Source organism: Diorhabda carinulata, chromosome 10 (assembly GCF_026250575.1).
Source record: "Diorhabda carinulata isolate Delta chromosome 10, icDioCari1.1, whole genome shotgun sequence".
Taxonomy (NCBI): domain Eukaryota; kingdom Metazoa; phylum Arthropoda; class Insecta; order Coleoptera; family Chrysomelidae; genus Diorhabda; species Diorhabda carinulata.
The window spans coordinates 16,488,152-16,507,777 of record NC_079469.1 but is presented as its reverse complement, the minus strand read 5'-3'; the positions used below and the strand labels follow the sequence as shown (position 1 = coordinate 16,507,777).

Here is a 19,626-nt window from a genome sequence, read left to right as displayed (position 1 = left end):
GCGAAAACTTTAAGGGGTTATGTTATAATCTGTTAGTTGTTGAATTGTTTAGTGGAGTGCTTAACTAATTTACATTAAAGTGAAATCAAAATATATTTTGCGGCGCTAATAAAATATTTAGTGGTTTGTCACTAGAATTGTTCCGAATCGGTTGTGAACATCTTTTAAGTCGTCAAAAAAATTTTAAATTTAAATTGTTTGAAGGTACACCATGTCCAAGGTGCAACAGTCTCTTCTATGGTTTTCTTTATAGAGAAAATGGAAAATAAGAAAACATTTATTACTGACATACATTTTAATTTTATTGACATACTACTTAACAAAATAATAATAAATCACAATAAAATATAATAAGTAAGTAAATAAGTTTTCATGTAATCGAATACAAATTCCTACCTTACGCCTCTCGATACAGAGTGGAGATATGTAAACAAATTCCTAACCTCAAATTTTATATATTTTTTTGTAGGTGGTTTAAAATGAAAATAACAAAACACGAAAAAAGTGGTCAAGAGCACCAAGGTGTTAGTGGGCCAGGACATTGCTAGATGGATCAGACGAAAAGGCTTACACAAATTATTTGAGAGTGAATGAAGAAACATTTGATAAACTTCCAAGGAAAATAAAACATAAGGATAACTGAGAGACATAATATCAGCAGATCAGAAAGTTATTTCTCTCTAGAACTTGCACGCAATAAATGGCATCAAAACGATAATGTTGTAAATGCGAGATCTTGCATGAAATAATCAGTTGAACTTCATCTGCGTATGTTTTTGGTGAAGGAATATTGCGTCTTGCATTGCATTGCATTGCACTCCATTTATTCAGCAATCTTCTCTGAGGCAATGAGCTGTTGTTATGATTTACAATGGCATGGGTAGAGATACTACCAATGTACTATCCTACATACTTTTACAATATATTGCGTTGACACTCTGTAGCTGTATGTGTCACTAAATTGTACACATTGATCACTTCTTTAGCTGATTTAATTTGGATATTTCGCACTATAACACTATTGAGCACATATCTGGGAGCGTTGACAATGATGCGCAACACCTTGTTCTGAAATCTCTGCAGGATCTCTATGTTGGAATTACTGGGATGCTTTTATAGAGTAACACTCGCTTATTCAATATGTGTTTCTGCCAAGTCAGCTTTCGGTCTAAGTGAAATCCTATCTGGATTTTATTTAGATTTAGCTGCAAGTTCCTTGAGGAAGCTGTGGGGTATCTGTGGGATGATGACCGCTGTTCTAGTTGACTGCTCGGCGCGCCTTTACCAGTCCAATATACATGAAGTATATTCAAATACAATTATAAATTTCAATAGCTTACGAGACTTTTTTGTCCACTATATGAACAAATACTTGCGAAGAAAAACATTAATTAGTATAACCAATATAAGGTTAAGTATTAAAACATTATTAACAACATTTTGTAACTAGTACCTATGCTAGATGATAATATATATTGAAGCTGCCTACATAATCTAAGAAGAATATATACAATTTAGGTTTTTAAAAATTGATGATTTGGTAATCAATTTATGTTTGCAAAAGTACCAAGCAATTCCTCAATTGATGGTTTTCGTTTGGTGAATTTGTAGTTTTCAGTCAACTAACTATAACGCCTCGAATATATTTCACAATTTTCATTTTAATTATAATATATCCATCTTATATTTTGTCGGCAACATGAAAACCTGTATGTGGATGGGCATCGTAATGGACAACTTGAAGCTTCCCTTCTTCATCATAAAAGCCGTAATGTCCTCTCACAATGCCTTCTTTGTCTTTTTCTTCGTATCTAAATAGCCTGTTGTGTCTGAAAATACCAAATACAATTTTAGATTCACGAAAAAGTTTGAATTGGTGGATTGTAAAGTGTATAAATTGATTGTTAATTCATTTCAGTCACTACTATCTGTTTAAAAACGTTGAGCTTAAAAAACAATTTTTATATATAAATATATATTTTGTAACACTATCTCAAGAGAGTTATTAGATATTAATTTTATCTAAATTTTGTCTATCTGATATCTTCTTCTGCCTTTTATGTTGAAAACATAACCAGAAGTTTCTTAAGATTTTGATGTCGTTGTTTTTATGTATACACCGTTACTTTTTTTCGATTAAATTAAATTGTGGCACCGATCGGTAGGGTTTGACCAATTTTTGTTATTTCATTCTCATCTATCGATTTCATTGGGAAAATTGAACGGTTATCAGATGCGAACTCATTTCGTTTATTCATCATTTAATTTTCTCGTCGATTTCATTACCAATCTCTGGTATAGATATTTTTTCAGCTCAAGGCAATGAGGTTTGTTGGTTGAATCTCTCTAGGGGAATCATAACCTTGTTGTTGGTGAGAGGGCTCAGTATCTTCTCTCCAGAAAGCAACGCCGGTGGTGACGTTCTCATGCAACGTCTGCTCCTAGATTGGGCGGTTGCAAACGGCGTCTGATCCAGAATAGGCGGCCGATACACAATCCAAAATTTTGCATAAAGCAAGGCAAACGGGAAACTACCTTTATTATTATTCCCAAGACAATAACATGAAGATATTTAATTCAAAATATTCCGGAGGTATAAATAGTTTTCCAATCGGATCTCCGGGAAGAACGACATTAAACGTATCAAGTACGAAAGCAAACTTAAGAAAACTGTTGAGGATAAGAACATGGAACGTGAAAAGCCTTTTTGAGGCTGAAAAACTAGCGAATCTCACACAAGAAATGAACAGACTTAAGCTGGATATCCTGGACAGAGTGCGATAGAAGAGGGTAAAGCCCTCCCTGTGCATATTCCTAGATCTGTCGAAAGCATTTAATATCGTAAACCATTTTTTATTATTGGATACATTAGAGGACGCAGGAATAAGGGGATAAAAGAAAAAATCAGCGATAAATAAATTTTTACTCGTGGCGTTCCACAGGGCACAGTTCTGGTATCAATATTGTTTATATTATATTTTAGTCAACTTTGATAGCCAAGGGAAACTCTTCAGCTTTGCGGATGAGCCGAATTAGATTTCCAAAACATTCTGAATTGTTTCGATCCCAAATGACTGGATGTGAACTATGATGAAACAACATTTTTGCTATATACAGCTATTCAAGCTAAACAAAAAAAATTTTAAAAATTCACCATTGTCGGCTTTCAACCAAATAATTGATGACAACCGGCTAAATATAGTTCAAAAATATACAAAAGAACACGAGAAATCAGAATATGAAAATTGGAGAAAAACGTCTGATATTTATTTCACTGGCTTACGCAAGGGGTGTTTTAGGGCGAAACGATTTATCCGTGAAAGGTTGCTTGGATAAAACTTGGGAATCCAATATTTTTAAAATATTCCTCAGAGGGCACACAAAAGAAAAAGATGCCAAATTCGACCGGAATATGAGAACAAATCTTCAAACAAGATTTTGTTTGAAGGTGGCGTTAAAATTACATTGTGTATAAATTGCGAGAGTAATTAATTTAGTGAAAGTTGATATAATTATTATCAATATAACTATAATTTACATAATTATTCTAATTGTATTTTATCATATGATTCAATATAAGAAAAATATTTTATTATTATCCGATGACTTCCTTTTTGTCGTTATAAGTTTTCACCGACTAATAAAAATAGGAAATTTAAAACTGTACCTTTAAACCTTCTCATTTATTACAATTTAGAATTAGTAGGTAAAATGATAAAAATAAATCAATGAAATTGATAATAAGTGGAGTAAAATAATGCTGAGGGTCGAATGGGTCCTTTTAGGTAAGTAAATTCTCATATATGAAAAGTATAAATAGACAAAGTATAAATGAAATAATTGCAATGTAATTGATCGCCTGTTGAGAATTGTAGTGGCGAAACTACAAAAAAATCGATTTTCGAGTTAAGACATCCAAACAACACTAGGATGACCTATGTTTTATGTGCAGAAGTGGCCAAAAACTATTTTAAAGCCTTGCCTGTGGAGCGCGATATTCGCCATGAGAGAGGGGAGCAAAAGAACCGCACGTTTAGGGTAGGAACGGCACACGATTTTTTTCAAACCGTTACTCTTGTTATGTATAGGAAAGAGGCTAAAACTTGAAGGAAAAAAGCAAAAAAATTACAACGGAAGCTGTTGATTTAGCTTTGTAAAAATTTGGAATGCTGTTTTCTTCAGTATGATGGTTTTGGACTTACGCCACTATGGTTCTTAACAGGCGGTATGTTCACCCCCCTCTTTCCTCGTACTTTACTATCTGCCCCCTCTGACACATGATTAATATGAACTGATATAGATATTATAATAAGTATCCTGGTATTATTATCACTTTCTTTGTATTTCTATTCTAACTTATAAAATAAAATATATCGAAATCGGAGCGATTGAATTGGTGAGCCTACTCACACCATTTTGGTTCTACTACGAGCAGTTCGTCGCATAATTATTTACCTATCATGAAATGATCAAACTCAATAATTTAGAATTTGATATCAATTTATAGGTGGAACAAAAAGTTTATTATATCCTATAACGATCACAGACTAGTCTATCGTAACTAATTGTTGATGGGAAATCCTGGTATTTAAACGTTGTTTTCTAACCATAAATTATTTTTATAGTAATTATTATGAAACTTATTAGATATGCTGTAATGTGCGAATGTTCTAATGTTTCCTGAATAATTATTACATTTAGTTTTTACGGATGTTTAATATAGAACCGTACCCAATAACAAATTCTTGGTGCTTTTTTCTAATGTGCTGAAACTACCGATTATTTATAGCAAAATAGTTGACTTTCGTAGAAAACAGTGAAATATGCAACTAGTTGTCTAACTGTCCCAATTTAGTTACACATTTATTAAACATGTAAGTAGGTTTGATACTCCTGACAAAGAGAAGAAAGACTTCGACATATGAGAGATTGGAGCCACTTCAAGATTTAAAAACCTCTTCCTGTGACAATAATGAGATACCGTAATGAAAAAAACACTTGACCAAAAATGAAACTGACCTATTAACGTTTCACAAATGTAGAGATTAGAAATACCAATTTTTTTTAACCAACAACAGCGATCTATTTTGGAAATATTTTTACCCCAACCAAAAATTATATTTCCATTTACAAAATTCAATCTTCTTATTACAGAAATTTGTTAAAAGGGTTTACCTCACTGGAGATTAACGGATTGTTTTTGTTAAGAAGGGCAGCATTTTATTTCGCAAAGGGTTTTCGTCGAACCACCAACAACAAGCCTTTTCTTATTGGATTTCCACTACTTGCATTTGTCGTACAGGAAAATCAGAGAAATAATATTCGTCCTATCTGATATTTGAAAACGAATGACTGAGCCGCACCGGAGGTGCAAGTGGTGCATGGCACCCGGGCGGCACTAAAACACGGGGTTGCAAAAAAAACAGAACCCCATGATGCAAAAAATATTTAGTCGCAAAGCGCAAAGTTGCTTTTCTTTGAGAACGGCATTTCTCCGAAATATTGTTTTCTTATTATTATAACAATACAAAAATAGTGCGTTGAGCGTTCGGGCGAATAGATAATAATAAAGAATAAGCCGCTTTCCACAAAAATAACAAAATATATTAATAGATTACTTAAATAAAGGGATCACGGCCCGCGGCTTTTTTGGTTTTTGACTCTTAAACTCTTTACCGACTTTGAGAATGTGGGATTTTTTTTATTTTTATAATGCGGTGTTTATCTAAGTTTGCGTTTGGGAAGCCTTTTTTTAATTTTTTAATTTAAGTTGAGTAGGGCGGCATTTTTTGTTCTTGCACCCGGGCGGACATTATTAAACTGACCCGACAGATGTTGTCCTGTCTTAACGATGAATATTGAATTCCAATTGGTTTTAGAATCGATCGGTAAAGCTGTTTAAGAGTTATTCCAAGAAAACCACATTTAAAAAAAATTTTTAGATTTTTAAAAATTTACTGGTCCGAATCGGTGCAAATTGTAATCGAAGTCTAATTTCGGTCAAGCCCTTTTGTTATAAATGAATCTGGTGTGCCATAATGACGTACATACGTATCCATAGTTGTTGTTCTAACTACATACTGTGCATTTCCATCAGCGTTGATGGCATCCCATAGATGAATGTATTCTTCAGATCGCAGTTTTGCCTGGTTCAACCTGATAAATGTCAATCGTTCAGCTTTAAAGTTCTCCCAGGGAGTACGCTTTTAGGGAAAAAATTGAGCAACCTATCGAAAGAAACATAGAGCATGCGGTGCAGACGTAATCAGTTTCAGATCTTGGCTCAAGTAGATCCAGTCAGACGTCGCCACTGCTGTTAAAATTAAATTAATTCCGCGAAAGAGTTCAACAACTAAGTATTCTTCTGACATCTGAGGAGCAAATTGAAAAACGGAAAATGAAAGAAAACGGAAGAAGAATCAACAATAAAGAAAGAATTCAAGACTGGTAGGCTTAAGTAAAAAAATACTCCTAAGAAACGAACGGTAATTCTTAGGTTATCTGATAGCAGTTACGACGAAGCTCCCATCGTTGTCAATGATACCTCTGAAAGTAAAACTGAAGACAGAGAAAAAGATAACTGCAGAAGCTGTGGTGATAATTATTATAGGACGAAACTAATCGATAATTGGATACGGTGCAATATGAAAATTGCACCAAGCTTAAGGACACATTTTCTTACTGTGGTAAGGGAAAGACAAAATAAGTACTGGCCATCTTCCCAAGACCACTAGATTGTACATATAAACGATAATAAAAAAGATATAGTCGATTCGTGTTTGTTGAAAAAAGTTTCGTTTCACCATAATGTAAATTTATTAACCGTGAAATATCAAATTGCAGAACAAAATTGATTATAAAATGAAGCAAAGCATTACGCAAAGAAAAATTAATTATTATTATTAATCACTGATGTGTTTACTATTGAAAAGCATTCGAAAATAAAAAAAAATATTACGTTAATAGATTCGATATTGAGATGGTTACTGAATGAAAATTGGATTTTATAATTTCTCATAATTTTTATGTATTCAATAGAAAGCTAGCTGTTCAATAAAACTCGTGTTTTCGATTTAAATAGGGATTCATTAAATTTCATAATATAAAATATGACTTAAGTAAGAAGAGGTAAGTATACAAGCTTTTTACTCACTAATGCAAACATTTGAAAAATGTTGAGGATTCTCTTCTACAGCATTAAAAGGAATTGTTTGTTAGATCAAATGAAGGAGATTTATATGTCGTAAGCAAATGACAGAATCCGGCATTCTGCAGACTGCCTAGGGAGTCGGCAGACTGCCGGCAATTTAAAGGACGATCTATCGAAAGCCGGCAGTCTGCCGACTGCCTAGGGAGTTGATAGACTGCCGGCGGATGACAGTTGACAGCTACGAAAAGAGAAAGTCTGTCGCGTTTTCTTTTCATCGTGAATCGATTTTAGTTCGACCTCAATCTACTTTTTCTGCGAGTCGTTATTAGAAAATGGATAGTGATTCAGTGAACCTAGATGGACAACATGAGGACAATTCTGGCAAACCGCAACATCAGCCTGTAACTCCGGATCAGAATGCTTCGCCGTTCTTCTGTACGGATACGAAAGTTGGACCATAGATGCAGCCATTGAGAAGAAAATTGATGCGTTTGAACATAAGACAAACATAGAGGTCCTGCAGCAAATGGGTAACTTCTCATGACAATCAAGGAGAGAAAGTTGCAGTACCTAGGACATATAATGAGAGAGATTCTCCGCCTGATAATAGGAGTGAAGATCGAAGGAAAACGGCAATAGCATTTGGATCGCCAACCTTCGTAAGGAGACGGCGTCGTAAGAAGAAATTGATATAATAATAATAAAGTAAAGGACCTTTTCTATGCTATATGTTTCAGTTTTGATTGCCTTATCGTTATATCTCAGTTTGACATGGTTAACCTATAGTTATGTAATTGTTCATTCAATACATGAAATTATTTTTTTAGTGAAATATGGAATTTAACAAGTCTATTCATGCTATTAGCAGATTAATGATATCCGAATTCGAAAACGTACATTATGAATGTTCATATTAGCACACTTATAATAATAATAAAAAATGTATTAAAAGCAGGTGAAAAGAAGCATGAAGAAAGTTACCCTTTTCCAGTATCATATCCCCATTTGTAAGAAAGAGGGCCATCATGACCTGATATATGAAATTCAAGCCTTTCACCAGGAGAAGCCCCTTCATGCGTAGAGGCTGATGAAGGAATACCCAAGGAATTTATGAGTTGTCCGCTAAGCCCAGTATTAAATTCTGCAGTAGATCTTTCAACATGATCACTGGGTACTGTGATACTATCTGAAGGTTCATTAACACTGCTCGTTGTTGTAGTTGTGGGTGTACTTTGGTATGTGTGGTGAGGTACGATTAAAGCAGGTTTGATTATGCTGTCAGTATATTTTGGTGTACTGTCTGTAGTTTGCATTTTTGTTCTAGGCGCAATTATTTTAGGATAAGGCACTACCTTTATTAACTTTTGATTTTCCTTTTTAGCTAATTGATCAAAATTTTTGGTTAACTGTATCTGTTTATCTTCGTATTCTTTCGCACTAATTGGTTCAAAAATAACTTCTAGCTTAGGTTTCGATGAATAGGGCTTTTTCTTGTCATGAATATCTTCGTTATATTTCTTGGGAAATTCTTTTGTAGGCAATTCTTGTCTAGAAATGACAGCTGGTACTTGATAATAGTACATCGGATCGCCATTAGGATTCCATTCCGTATCTATTGGTGCAACTAATTCTTCACTGGGAATAGGAACCTGGTAATAGTTTGGTTCTTGGGATTCTTGAGGTGCCTTAAGTACATTCACTGGTTCCGGAACGTAGAATTGTGTTTGTTTCGCGTCTTGTTTCGGTAATTCAAGTGCAGTTGGTAATTGTGTTTGATATAATTGGTAAGAATCTGTTTCCTCTTGCTGTTGAGCTGGTTTTTGGACAGGTTCGTAGTCGTCTCTTGATGAAGATTTTCCGAATGTTGTTAATGGTATAGCGCTTGATATCGTTGCAAAGGCGAGTACTGCCATCTGAAATGGAATAATACATTTGAGAAAAAGTAAACGGAATAATTCATTTTCATATTCATCACACACGCATGTAAATATGTTATAACGAAATTATTATTTCATATTTGTTCAAAGGTTTATCTTTATGAATAAAATACGATTCTTGCCTTATAACTGATAGGGTTAGGGGTGGATTAGTTATAAACACTATTATGGGTTATTTTAGAAAAAAATGTTTGTTTTTCAAAGAGGGTAGATTCCATCAAAGAAGCGTTCTTGATACGGTGACGATGTCCGCGGTCCGCGGTCCGAGGTGCTAAGTGCCAGTGTTTCGGTGCAATTACTTAGTAAAAGCAGTTTCCTAGTCTAGCGATTCGCATTTCCGAGACGACGATATCGTAATAATATTTCTACTGAGGTAAGAGAATCTTTTATTTCAAATTTTATTTGCTATGGTCCACATCTAAATGATTATTTAAGTGAAAATGAAGTACATACAATCAAAATTAAATTGGTTGGTTATAATCGAAGTAGGAAAGGCTTTCCGTAGTGAGGGCCGTAGATTTTATGATTCGAGGGCTCCCTTATCACGTACTTGGAACTTATTTCGAGGAAAATTTGCAACTGCATCTCCTGATTATTAATCATGGGGAAATAAAGTCAAAAAACGTATGAAGAAAATTCTTCCTAGTTTGAATCTTTCACTGAATACGATAGAATTAAAATTAGAGATCACCGTTCCCATCCTGATTTACCTTATATATTACCATACAAACTTTATTTTAAAAACTAACCAATCACGAAATATCGAAAATTCAGTATAATTATTGTTAATTTTAAAAAAAATATTGATTTTTGAAACGTATAACGCCTCAAATTATTGCGGAAAGCTCAAAAAGATGATAGATTTTCTTTAATTGTAGATAAAATAATAGATATTTTTTTGTAAGTAAAATTTCTCATGAATTTATATGAAATATTAACTAAAATAATATACAATAGGAAATTACCATGTGCATAGGTTAGTGGTAAAACAATTATAATTATTTATCATGATGATTCGTTTCTCAATTCGTCTTAAACTAGCATCCGATAAATTACTTTTCAATTCAATTTGTCCAAGGTAGTAGTTTATTCAAGGATAATTTATTAATACCTATTATCATGAACTTTGCAACTGTGTGCAAGGTTAATAAATCTGACAATCCGCATAACTTATATTCTCACATGATAATTTCCAAATAATTTTTTATATTTTTACACATTTATTTCGTAAATCATAAATCCTCACTAGTTTTCTACAAAATGTTCAAATCAAGAAACAATTTAATCATTTTAACCTTCGACGGTCCGGTCCTTATCGTTGTATGTATCATATACAGTGCGACTCAAAGGATCTATTGTGTCCGTCCGGTTCGTTATAATAACATTCAATAAATATACAGTGTGAGTTGTATGTATGGAACGCCTCAATTATCTCGAAAACGACTTGTACGATTTTCATAAATTTTTGACATTGTTGTCAGATCCCTCCTTACATAAAACTCACTCTGTATACATAATACAATTTTAATGTGTAAAAGTCACGCTTATTATAATACAGATTATAATACAGAGGTAGGCATAATTATAGGCATGAGACATCAGCATAAGAAGCATTAATCTCGTGGGTCAGTACTTCTTTGAGGGTCACGTGACGGGACAAAGTTACCTGGAAATGCTCGTGCTTACGTGGGCAACAGGACAACGATCCATCACTCGCGACAATCCGTCGTTTCATGCAATTGATAGGATTCGTACAATGGCCCGTACGGTTATGTGACCTAACACCTTGTGATTTATTCTTGTGAGGCTTCTCAATGACCTCTGAAATGCAATTGAAAAATAATTCGAAACTCTTCACGGACAGCTTGACATGCTTCTCAGGACCTGCCTCTCTGTTGAGAAACGTTACCGTAAATGCATTGATCAAGATGCGCATTGATTTGAATACTGACAGTTATTTTTTTTCGAATCCCATTTATAAATTTATTTTGACTATACATTTTATTGTCTTAAAGCTAAATTATATGACCTACGCGGATCTCTATATAACAATGGGCTGCCTATCAAAAAATAAGCCGGAACTACTGAGAGAATTGAATTTATAGTAATTAATTTGTTGATATAAATAGCAATTATATTGTTTTTAATCAATTTTAAGTCGTTTTGTAGGAAATTATGTGAAGAATATAAAAAATTATGATTTCCTGTCATCAGTGAACCGTATCGTCAGGGTTCGCGGATATTCTAGTAATTCAAAGTCATCTGTTTTTTCTATCTAAATTTGAGGTTTGGTATCTACTCTTCAAGATAACCCATTGTTGTGTTTAGCAGCAAGCACAGGTTGCCATTAACGATTCTCGCTTCAGTAAGCGTCAATGTTATAAACAAGAGTATCATGTATGTGTAGATATAGTTTTAGTGTTTTTATTTTTTAATTTTCATCTTTTAATCACGATCTTCAAGTTTAAGGAGAATGTTGTTCATACAAGTTGTTTCTTTTGTTCCTCTAGTTCTCATTTATTCATAATATTTCGGATTCTATTGAATTGAATATCATTTATTAAAATGACTTGATTAATGACGACTGTTCAAAACTGATATCATTGTAAATGGTACTATCAGCCATATACCTACTGAAGAATTATGCAAGCGTAAGTTATTTGCATTTTGAGTACCGCGTTTGCTCATTTTGCCCTAAAAGTGTATTGATGCCGTTTAAGCAAAGGGAGTCGGATAACTGTATATGAAATCTAGATCTAGACTACACTACAATAAAGTTAAACAACAAACAGGTGTATTACACATCAGTGCTTCCAAAATTGACGAAATGCACTTTTGCAATTGATTGACCATCCATCGTATTTACTAGATCTTATCGATTTGGTGCAATTTTTATTGCAATTTGAGACAGAAATGAGTTTATTCATGATTCTTCGTCCAATCTCAATTAATTTTTCTATGTTTTCTCGACTAATTTTCTAGCTAAACTGTTCATCAGACTCCAAAAGCAAGGCGGAGGCGGATTTGATTATTCCCAGTGATGCAATGACCACTTTCTTATTGTTTACTTTACCTTTACAACATTCATCTATGCATTCATCTATGCAATACATTGACCTTGCAATAAATTGCATGTAATTTTTTTTTTTCATCATGTCAAGCGGCCTTTAACCTTGAAGTTTCACGTGCAAGTGACATCTTCATCAAATCAGGACGTTGTCGCATAAGCAATTTTGGGGAGAAAAAATGATGAGAATTTAAATACTAACAGTTCCTTAAAAAAATTAATTTTACTGCTTATATTCACCCTGATCTGGATGGATTATTATAAGCAAATGAAATGATTACGAGTATGTCGTGAATCCAAACATTATGGGCTGCAATTATTAAAATTTTCAATAGTACAAAATCAAGTAACATCAGTTGGTTGTAAAACAAATGCACGGGCTAGATAACTGTCGAAGAATATTAATTGTTGTAATTGTTTTGAAGTTTTCCGTATTTCATTTAATACTATACATCAAGAGATAATTTATTTTCTAGAATTACAGACACAAATCCGGTATGGAGCTGGTTACGTCGTGTATATTTATTGTTATAATCAGGTGCGAATTGTCGTCGCCTGAAATCAAAGTTCATTGTAAATATATGACGTATAATCATAGCAGATCGTGTAAGAGGAAGAAGTGTACGTAACCTTCAATAAATATAAACAACAAACAAGTACATAATTATAATCGTTGTTTTCAAGATAGTCAATACCAAATGAGATTGATATTGAATTGTAAGTCAGGTGGCGTTGAATGTCTTAATTTAATACGACGAGTATGGCATGTATCAAGTTCTAGAGCCATAACAACAAATAATTACATGCGTTTCTCCACCACAAAAACCAAGCAGAATAAACAATCACACGTAAAACAAGTAACTAGAGAGGCGAAAGAAAAAAATTAATTTTTAAGTGAAATAAGTCGAATAAAATTAATAATTGCTTCTTAAATGCTTGAATCGTCGACTAGTATTTCCATTTGCGATTTTTTCTATACAATAATAATTCTACAGGGTGACTCAATTGAGAAATATATCAAAAACTAACGTATTGAATGGCCAGTGGTAGTCACAGATCAAAGCGATAACTTCTGAGGAGCTAACTCCAATTAACGATATGAAATTTAATGTAATGGTTTACTTGATGTAAATATTTCGTGTTAAGAGATTGTGGAATGAAGTGATTAGAAAATATTTCCTAGCCTTTAATGTCGTCTGCTTGACATCAAAAAATTCTAACAATTTGTAGACAAAAGCTTATGAAAATGAATGAATGTGGTACAAGATAATATCGATTTTATTTCAATTGGCATTTGAATGTGCATTTTTTTGCAATGTGAAATATTGAGCCGTTAACTACTTCCAAACGTTGAGTAGGTAGGTGAAGGTCGTACTCCGCGTTCCTAAGTGGATACGATAATTAGGAAAATGGATACAAAGATGATCAAGGAAGGAAGATTCAGAATTTTCAATCTTTTAAAGAAGTCCTTGCTGTTTAGTCGGAATAAATATCTGACAGCTCTCTTTTGTAGTTTGAAGATTCGTTCAAATTGAGTCGCACCACACGTACCCCAGATGAAAAGGGCTTATTGGAGATGCGATTCAATAATAAACTGTTAAGGAGATGGATAAGTTCAGTTCTTTGGAAACTGATCTCAGCGTAAAACAGGAGGCAATATGTAACTCCCATTTCAAGGAATTGTCCTCGACAAGCCCTAAGAATTTTACAGATTCAACAACGTCAATGGTGGTTCAACAATAATTTATTGAAATGTCAAACTCTGAAATTATGGCACAACAAAGCTATTGATAATCCATAAAAAAATCTATCTGACCTATTGAATATATATTCCATGCTACAGATTCTCACTGTATAATGGTAGTACTAAAAAATCACTTTCATTTCTTCTTATAAACTAATAGTTTCACTTGTTGTGTACTCAATCGAAGCAAGACAATTGTTATCAGTTTTTCTGAGTAACAAAAACCGTTCGGTTTGAATGAATTGCAAAACTACTAAAAATTGTTTGGAGTTTCACGTCTAAAATGTAAATTTCGATCATTCAAATTAGAATATTCTGTAGATTAGACACTTATTTCAATAACAACAAAAAGCAGCAGCACTTAAATGTGGATAAATAATTGAAATTAAAATTTCATTTCACTGTTTGCGTGTACCGGTTATATTATGACTTAAATTAAAATTGTGAAATTATGTTTTTATAAAATATTTTTTTTAATATCTGTTTCCTAGAATTTTACATGCTTAAGAAATATCTGCCGATTCTTAATGAATATATTGAAATAAGTAGGTAGTAAGAAATTAAGAACAAGCTGATATGCGACAGCTAGGACTTTTAGCAAAATTAAATTAATCACCATAAATGTAATACTTCCCTAGGGACAGTGGAAGCTGTTCCGACTAAGGAAGACAGAATTGCAACGATTTCTCTATCCTCCGAGGTTCCAGCTCGGTTCTGCGCTTTCTCAAACATGCGCATTATAGATAAAGTATCTCGAACCAGAGAGAAACTGTCCATATAGGACAAAGACATAGATGCCAATATATTTTTATTGTGATTCATCACAGAAAATTTCTCTTTAATTTTTCCTAACCTAACCAAACAGCGCAGGTAAAAGTTCCGTTTCTCCCAATCAATATAAATGGTTGCCATTCTACGTTCAAAACAGTACAAAAAAACTTTAATATAATATAATATAATAATATATAATAATAATTGTACCACATTTCCCCAAAAAAGTATGATTTCTGATCACTACAATGAGATGGAAGGACTACTATTATTTAAATAAATATTTCCAGATAGGATTAACGTCTTTCTGTATTCAAATTGATAACAGACAGAATGTGATATGAAAGTAATTAGTAGTTAAAGGAGAAATCGTAAAATATTATCAGTACAAATTAATTCTCTTAAAACTAAATACGAGGGCCTTTTTCTCAACCTCCGATCGCTTCGCGCGGGTGCGATGCGGACAGAAGCTCTCGCACTACACACTTCGCCATTGTTAACATTCAGGCGTCAGTCGGCGTTGTGCTACGGCCACGTAAACTTATCCGCCATTATTGATGCTCCCGCTAAAAGTGAATTGCGAAGTGAAATTCGTTTTCTACAGGCTGAAGGTCATAGTGCTACAGAAATCCATCGGAGAATGATTCGTGTGTATGGAGAATACTTCATGAGCGATGGTAGTTCATCATGAAGGGGGCAAAGGACGCAAATCTGTCGTTTCAGGTTCAACGAGTTGACAGAATGGTTAAAGAAAACCACAAATTCGTCATTACTGCTTTGTCTACGGAATTTCCAGAAGTTTCAAGGTCTGTTTTGTACCTTATTGTTACTGAACGGTTAGGCTACATTGACGGTGACTTTCTTTGAAGAGGGTAATGAAATTCTTGTCCACAGACATGATAAATGAACGTGCCCTATCATGCATTAACACCCAAAAAACCCAATTTAAACAGATATATTAATTCATTCATAAATCCTGTTATGAAGCTCATGATATTTTGAATTGGCAACAATGTCTAATTATAACCTTGATTTGATGTCTTTGTCTTTCATTTAAATTAATTAATTGCCATTTGCGTTTAATAAAAATCGATCATTCTCGTCTGGAACTCGAGTGTCTTCACTTGGTAATGACGCTTACAATAATTAATGAACTAGCGTACGTTTTCTTTACATACGCAACGTTGCAGGATTTAACTACTAGTGGTAACAACTATGGAAATAGAGAAAGAGGAAAAAAATTGCGAAAACTGATAAAACATCCACTCCTCAACTGAGAATATCTTACGAGAAAGAAAAACAGAGAAGAGGGGTCCCCTCTTTTACAAAAAAGAGAAGATACACGCCGAAACCGAGATAACTAGGAGGCAGAGATGACCTACTGAGAAGTGGACTCAGTGGAGCAGGATGCTGATGCTATTTTCGCTAACTCAGCAAATGGCTTGCTCCAGAGGAAGCAAGAACCACAGCAAGGGCAGTGAAACAAAAGCACCAACCTCAGCCTCAGAGAGGCCCAAAATCCGAAAAAAAAAGAAAAGAGTGAAGCGAACAAAGACACCGCTTGTACTATAAGTACATACGCAGCTGGTGCCAAGCTCTTGAGAGTAGCAATTGTACCAATGACAGTCCTCAGCGCAGAAGAGACACTAGTTGATGAGATGTAAGCATTAGATCCAATTAAGTTGCATTCACTTTTGGCTTTCGGCCGGGAATAATTCCTGGTCGATTGTGAAGCACCCCAGTCAGCTGAGTGGTTCCTGTTGAAAGTTCCACAGTTCGCGTGCTTGATGCGATTCGAGCTAAAGACGTTTGGAAGTGGAAGAAAAATGGCTTCTGCTGCTGGAGAAAGCGCAGAATGAGGGACTTCTCACAATGGAAAGTCCTAAATCGGAAGGACGAAAGTGATGGTCAGCTCTTAAGCGCAGGTATGGACAAACAATCCTACCTGACCTTCAAGTTAATGGTTATACCATCCATTATAGGTTTGGGAAAATACCGGTTCATGTCGCAAAAGAAGAAGGAAAAAACAAAACGACTCTCAGCACTTAGAGGGCACAGATCACCTCTACATCGACAGTCTGTGCCAAGGAAAATTAACCTCCGAGGCTGCACAAGCAACAAGACATCTGTGAAAAAACACCAAGAAGGACACATCCTTAGTGAGCTGGACCAACCTAAGGTTTGGTAGCGGGCAACAAAATAGTCCAAGTGAGCAGCGCTCACCACGTAAAAGGGGCATCAGTTATTGAGATAACCTACAAGGGCTGACGCTCGTGGGAAACTATAACCAGAGTAGATCTGCTGAATGTATCAACCTAAGTAAGAACAATCTAGACACGCTAGACTAAGCAGATAATACGGCGTGCAGATTTTGTTGTACATCGGACAAAACCTCTATCAATATTCTCTTGAAGTTTGAATTAGTACTAGAATTGGGAGCGTATGAATTAGAAAATGAAGATCTCTAGCAGCTACAGCCATCCCACATTCTGGACATTCTAAAAGGAGTGGGATTAACAGATCAGCTGTGAAAACTGGTTTACCCAGTATGACAACAAGAAACGTGGATACAATAGATCCTTTGGGTGGCAGAGTATATGATACCCTGAATCCATACATACATACATAAATTGTTTAATATCTGTGGAAAAACTTGTAATAATACATGGTATTTGAAACAACCTTAATAAGAAGTTAAATATATTTCAAGGCAAATAAATTTTCTCCTTGCTACTTCGTGTAAAAAATTACTATTATTGACCACAATAATCATATTGAATTGATTATGTCATAATCTATGATAATTAAATGTAAATGTGGGAGATGTTCGATTTTACACGAACTATCATTTACGATACACAACTGTTTATATCTCTAGTAATAATTTGATCTTAATTTATGCTATTTAAGCCTTATAAATAGATTAAGTGATCTGAAATGAAATCAGCAGTTTACTTCTCAATTCTCGGACCCGTGGATTATTATTTTCATTCGCCATTTGTATCAATTTGTAATCGGAAATTTACATTTGAAATCATGATAAAAATATCAAAATAAAATGTACAGGGCATTATATATTCCATTTTATTTAATTATTCATTTATCCTAATTTGAAATAGAAGAGGTCAATTTATAATATAAAATCCAGTACCGTATTATTTTATTGTGCTTCATTTCTTAACAACTTTACAGGATTTTGAGTTATTAGTGACAAAAAAACCTTTATATTGAAAATTTTTCTTCAAAATGCCCACTTTTCAATAATATGCAAAAAGCGCCCTTCTACAAAAATTGTGATATGAAAACCCTGCTAAACCATTGAACAGTATGTTTTCATCAGTAAATAGATGGAAAACTAAATGGAAAGCATTTTTGAAATTCAGATATACAGAGGTCTCCATATGCTTTTGTCTATGAATTGTTTTGACTCCAGGTTTCTTTCAAGTGTGATAACTTTTTCAATGGAATTTATTTCTTTTTCTATTTTTCTATTTTTCGTATCGGTACCCACCAAATGGGTTTTTAATTTATATAAGGGATAAAATGATAGAATTTCATACAAAAACTGAATTCACTTATCTATTGATAGTGCTATGATAAGTGGTATAATTTAAATCAGTGGTCGACAAACAGTCGATCGCGAGCCACCTGTGGTTCGCGGTTTAATTTTGAGTAGCTCGCGGTGACGCTCAGCGGGTTGGCAGCTCTGAGTGTCTGGGAGCGCTGCAGCCGATTAGTTATTGCCGGAGTTACACGTTTTTGTTTCGCAGACTGTTATTGTCACGCGTGTAGCCCAACAATAACCAAGAGTACGTGGAAATTCTTTCAGATTTAAGACAACAATTTGATTTTTGAAGCATATTGATTGTGGCATAAGTGTTGTAAAACATTTTGGTGGAGATCAGGCTGTCGTTGAAATTAAAGTTGTTGATTTTCAGAATGACCTGTATCTAAAATCCCTCTCTACCACTAAGATTGTCTGGCCTCTAGTCCCCAAAGAAATTTATCCAATTGTGGTTCAAGTTGCATTGAGATTGAAGCATCTTCTTGAAGTATGACATTCATGGAAAACAAATATAGAAAAAGAGTGACTGGTGAACATTTGGACAGCTGCAGCGAATGGCGGACACAACATACTCTCCAAACTGTAATAAACTGGTTTATGTACTTTCTCTGGCCCAATATTCCTAGGTAGTTCACTAAAAGGTTTATAAATGTTAGGATGGCTCATTTACTCAAAAGTTTGGCGACCACTGATTTAAATCCATTGGGTGAAGATATATATCATACGTTATTTTTAAATTGTTATTTTCTGTAATGTCTATTTTATTTTGCAAATGCGGGGGCTTAGCTTTGGATGGCAGATATGTTTTGAGATGTTTGGGTTTGTTCCTTTCTCCAATTTCATCTCCAGAGGGTTGAAGATTATTTTTTATTTCCATCTCGCTTTTCTAATGATAAAGCATTATGTGTAATGTGTATGTATATTTGTTATTTTAAAAAAATACAATAAATTAAGTCGCAATCTATTGGGTTGATATTTGTATGAGCCATACAATTTTTAACTTTGAAATTATAAAATGAAAAATCATATTTTTTAGTTATAAGGAAGATTAGTAATATTTTTTAAGCATTTTTTTTTGATAACAACCACATAAAACCGTCATAAAAAATTTTCTGAAATGAAAAAAAACATCGATATTCATTATTACTTACCACCGTCATTTTCCAAACCATGTTAATGTTAAACAATCACTTTAACAACAAAATCACAGAAATAAACGCGCTACTACTTCCAGTAGCGTTTATATACTATTCCATTTCCCCTTTGTCTTGAATCCGTCAATGAACAAACCAATTCATAAATAAATTTATTTTCGTAGCGGCGTAATTACAAATTTTGAGCCCATGTGCAGAGATCCTCTCAGGCCCCTTCTGTGAGTGTCAAAGTATAATC

The 19,626-nt window shown here is 34.0% G+C and overlaps 1 protein-coding gene across 1 annotated transcript; it reads right to left on the bottom strand.

The window, feature by feature from the left end:
• Nucleotides 1-276: 276 nt before the first annotated feature.
• Nucleotides 277-19,502, bottom strand: LOC130898859 (uncharacterized). Its single transcript, XM_057808422.1, has 3 exons — nt 19,386-19,502; nt 8,132-9,063; nt 277-1,829 (listed from the first exon to the last, which is right to left on the bottom strand). The coding sequence occupies exons 1-3, from the start codon at nt 19,404-19,406 to the stop codon at nt 1,682-1,684; spliced, it is 1,101 nt and encodes a 366-aa protein (XP_057664405.1). The 5' UTR covers nt 19,407-19,502; the 3' UTR covers nt 277-1,681.
• Between the last annotated feature and the right edge of the window lie 124 nt (nt 19,503-19,626).

What these genes read in the sequence shown, in the direction of transcription:
- LOC130898859 (XM_057808422.1), bottom strand. Translation starts at nt 19,406, where the DNA reads ATGGTTTGGAAAATGACGGTG. An exon ending in TGGTTTGGAAAATGACGGTG is followed by an intron (nt 9,064 to 19,385) that starts GTAAGTAATAAT and finishes ATTCCATTTCAG; the next exon opens with ATGGCAGTACTCGCCTTTGC. An exon ending in GGATATGATACTGGAAAAGG is followed by an intron (nt 1,830 to 8,131) that starts GTAACTTTCTTC and finishes TGGTATTTTCAG; the next exon opens with ACACAACAGGCTATTTAGAT.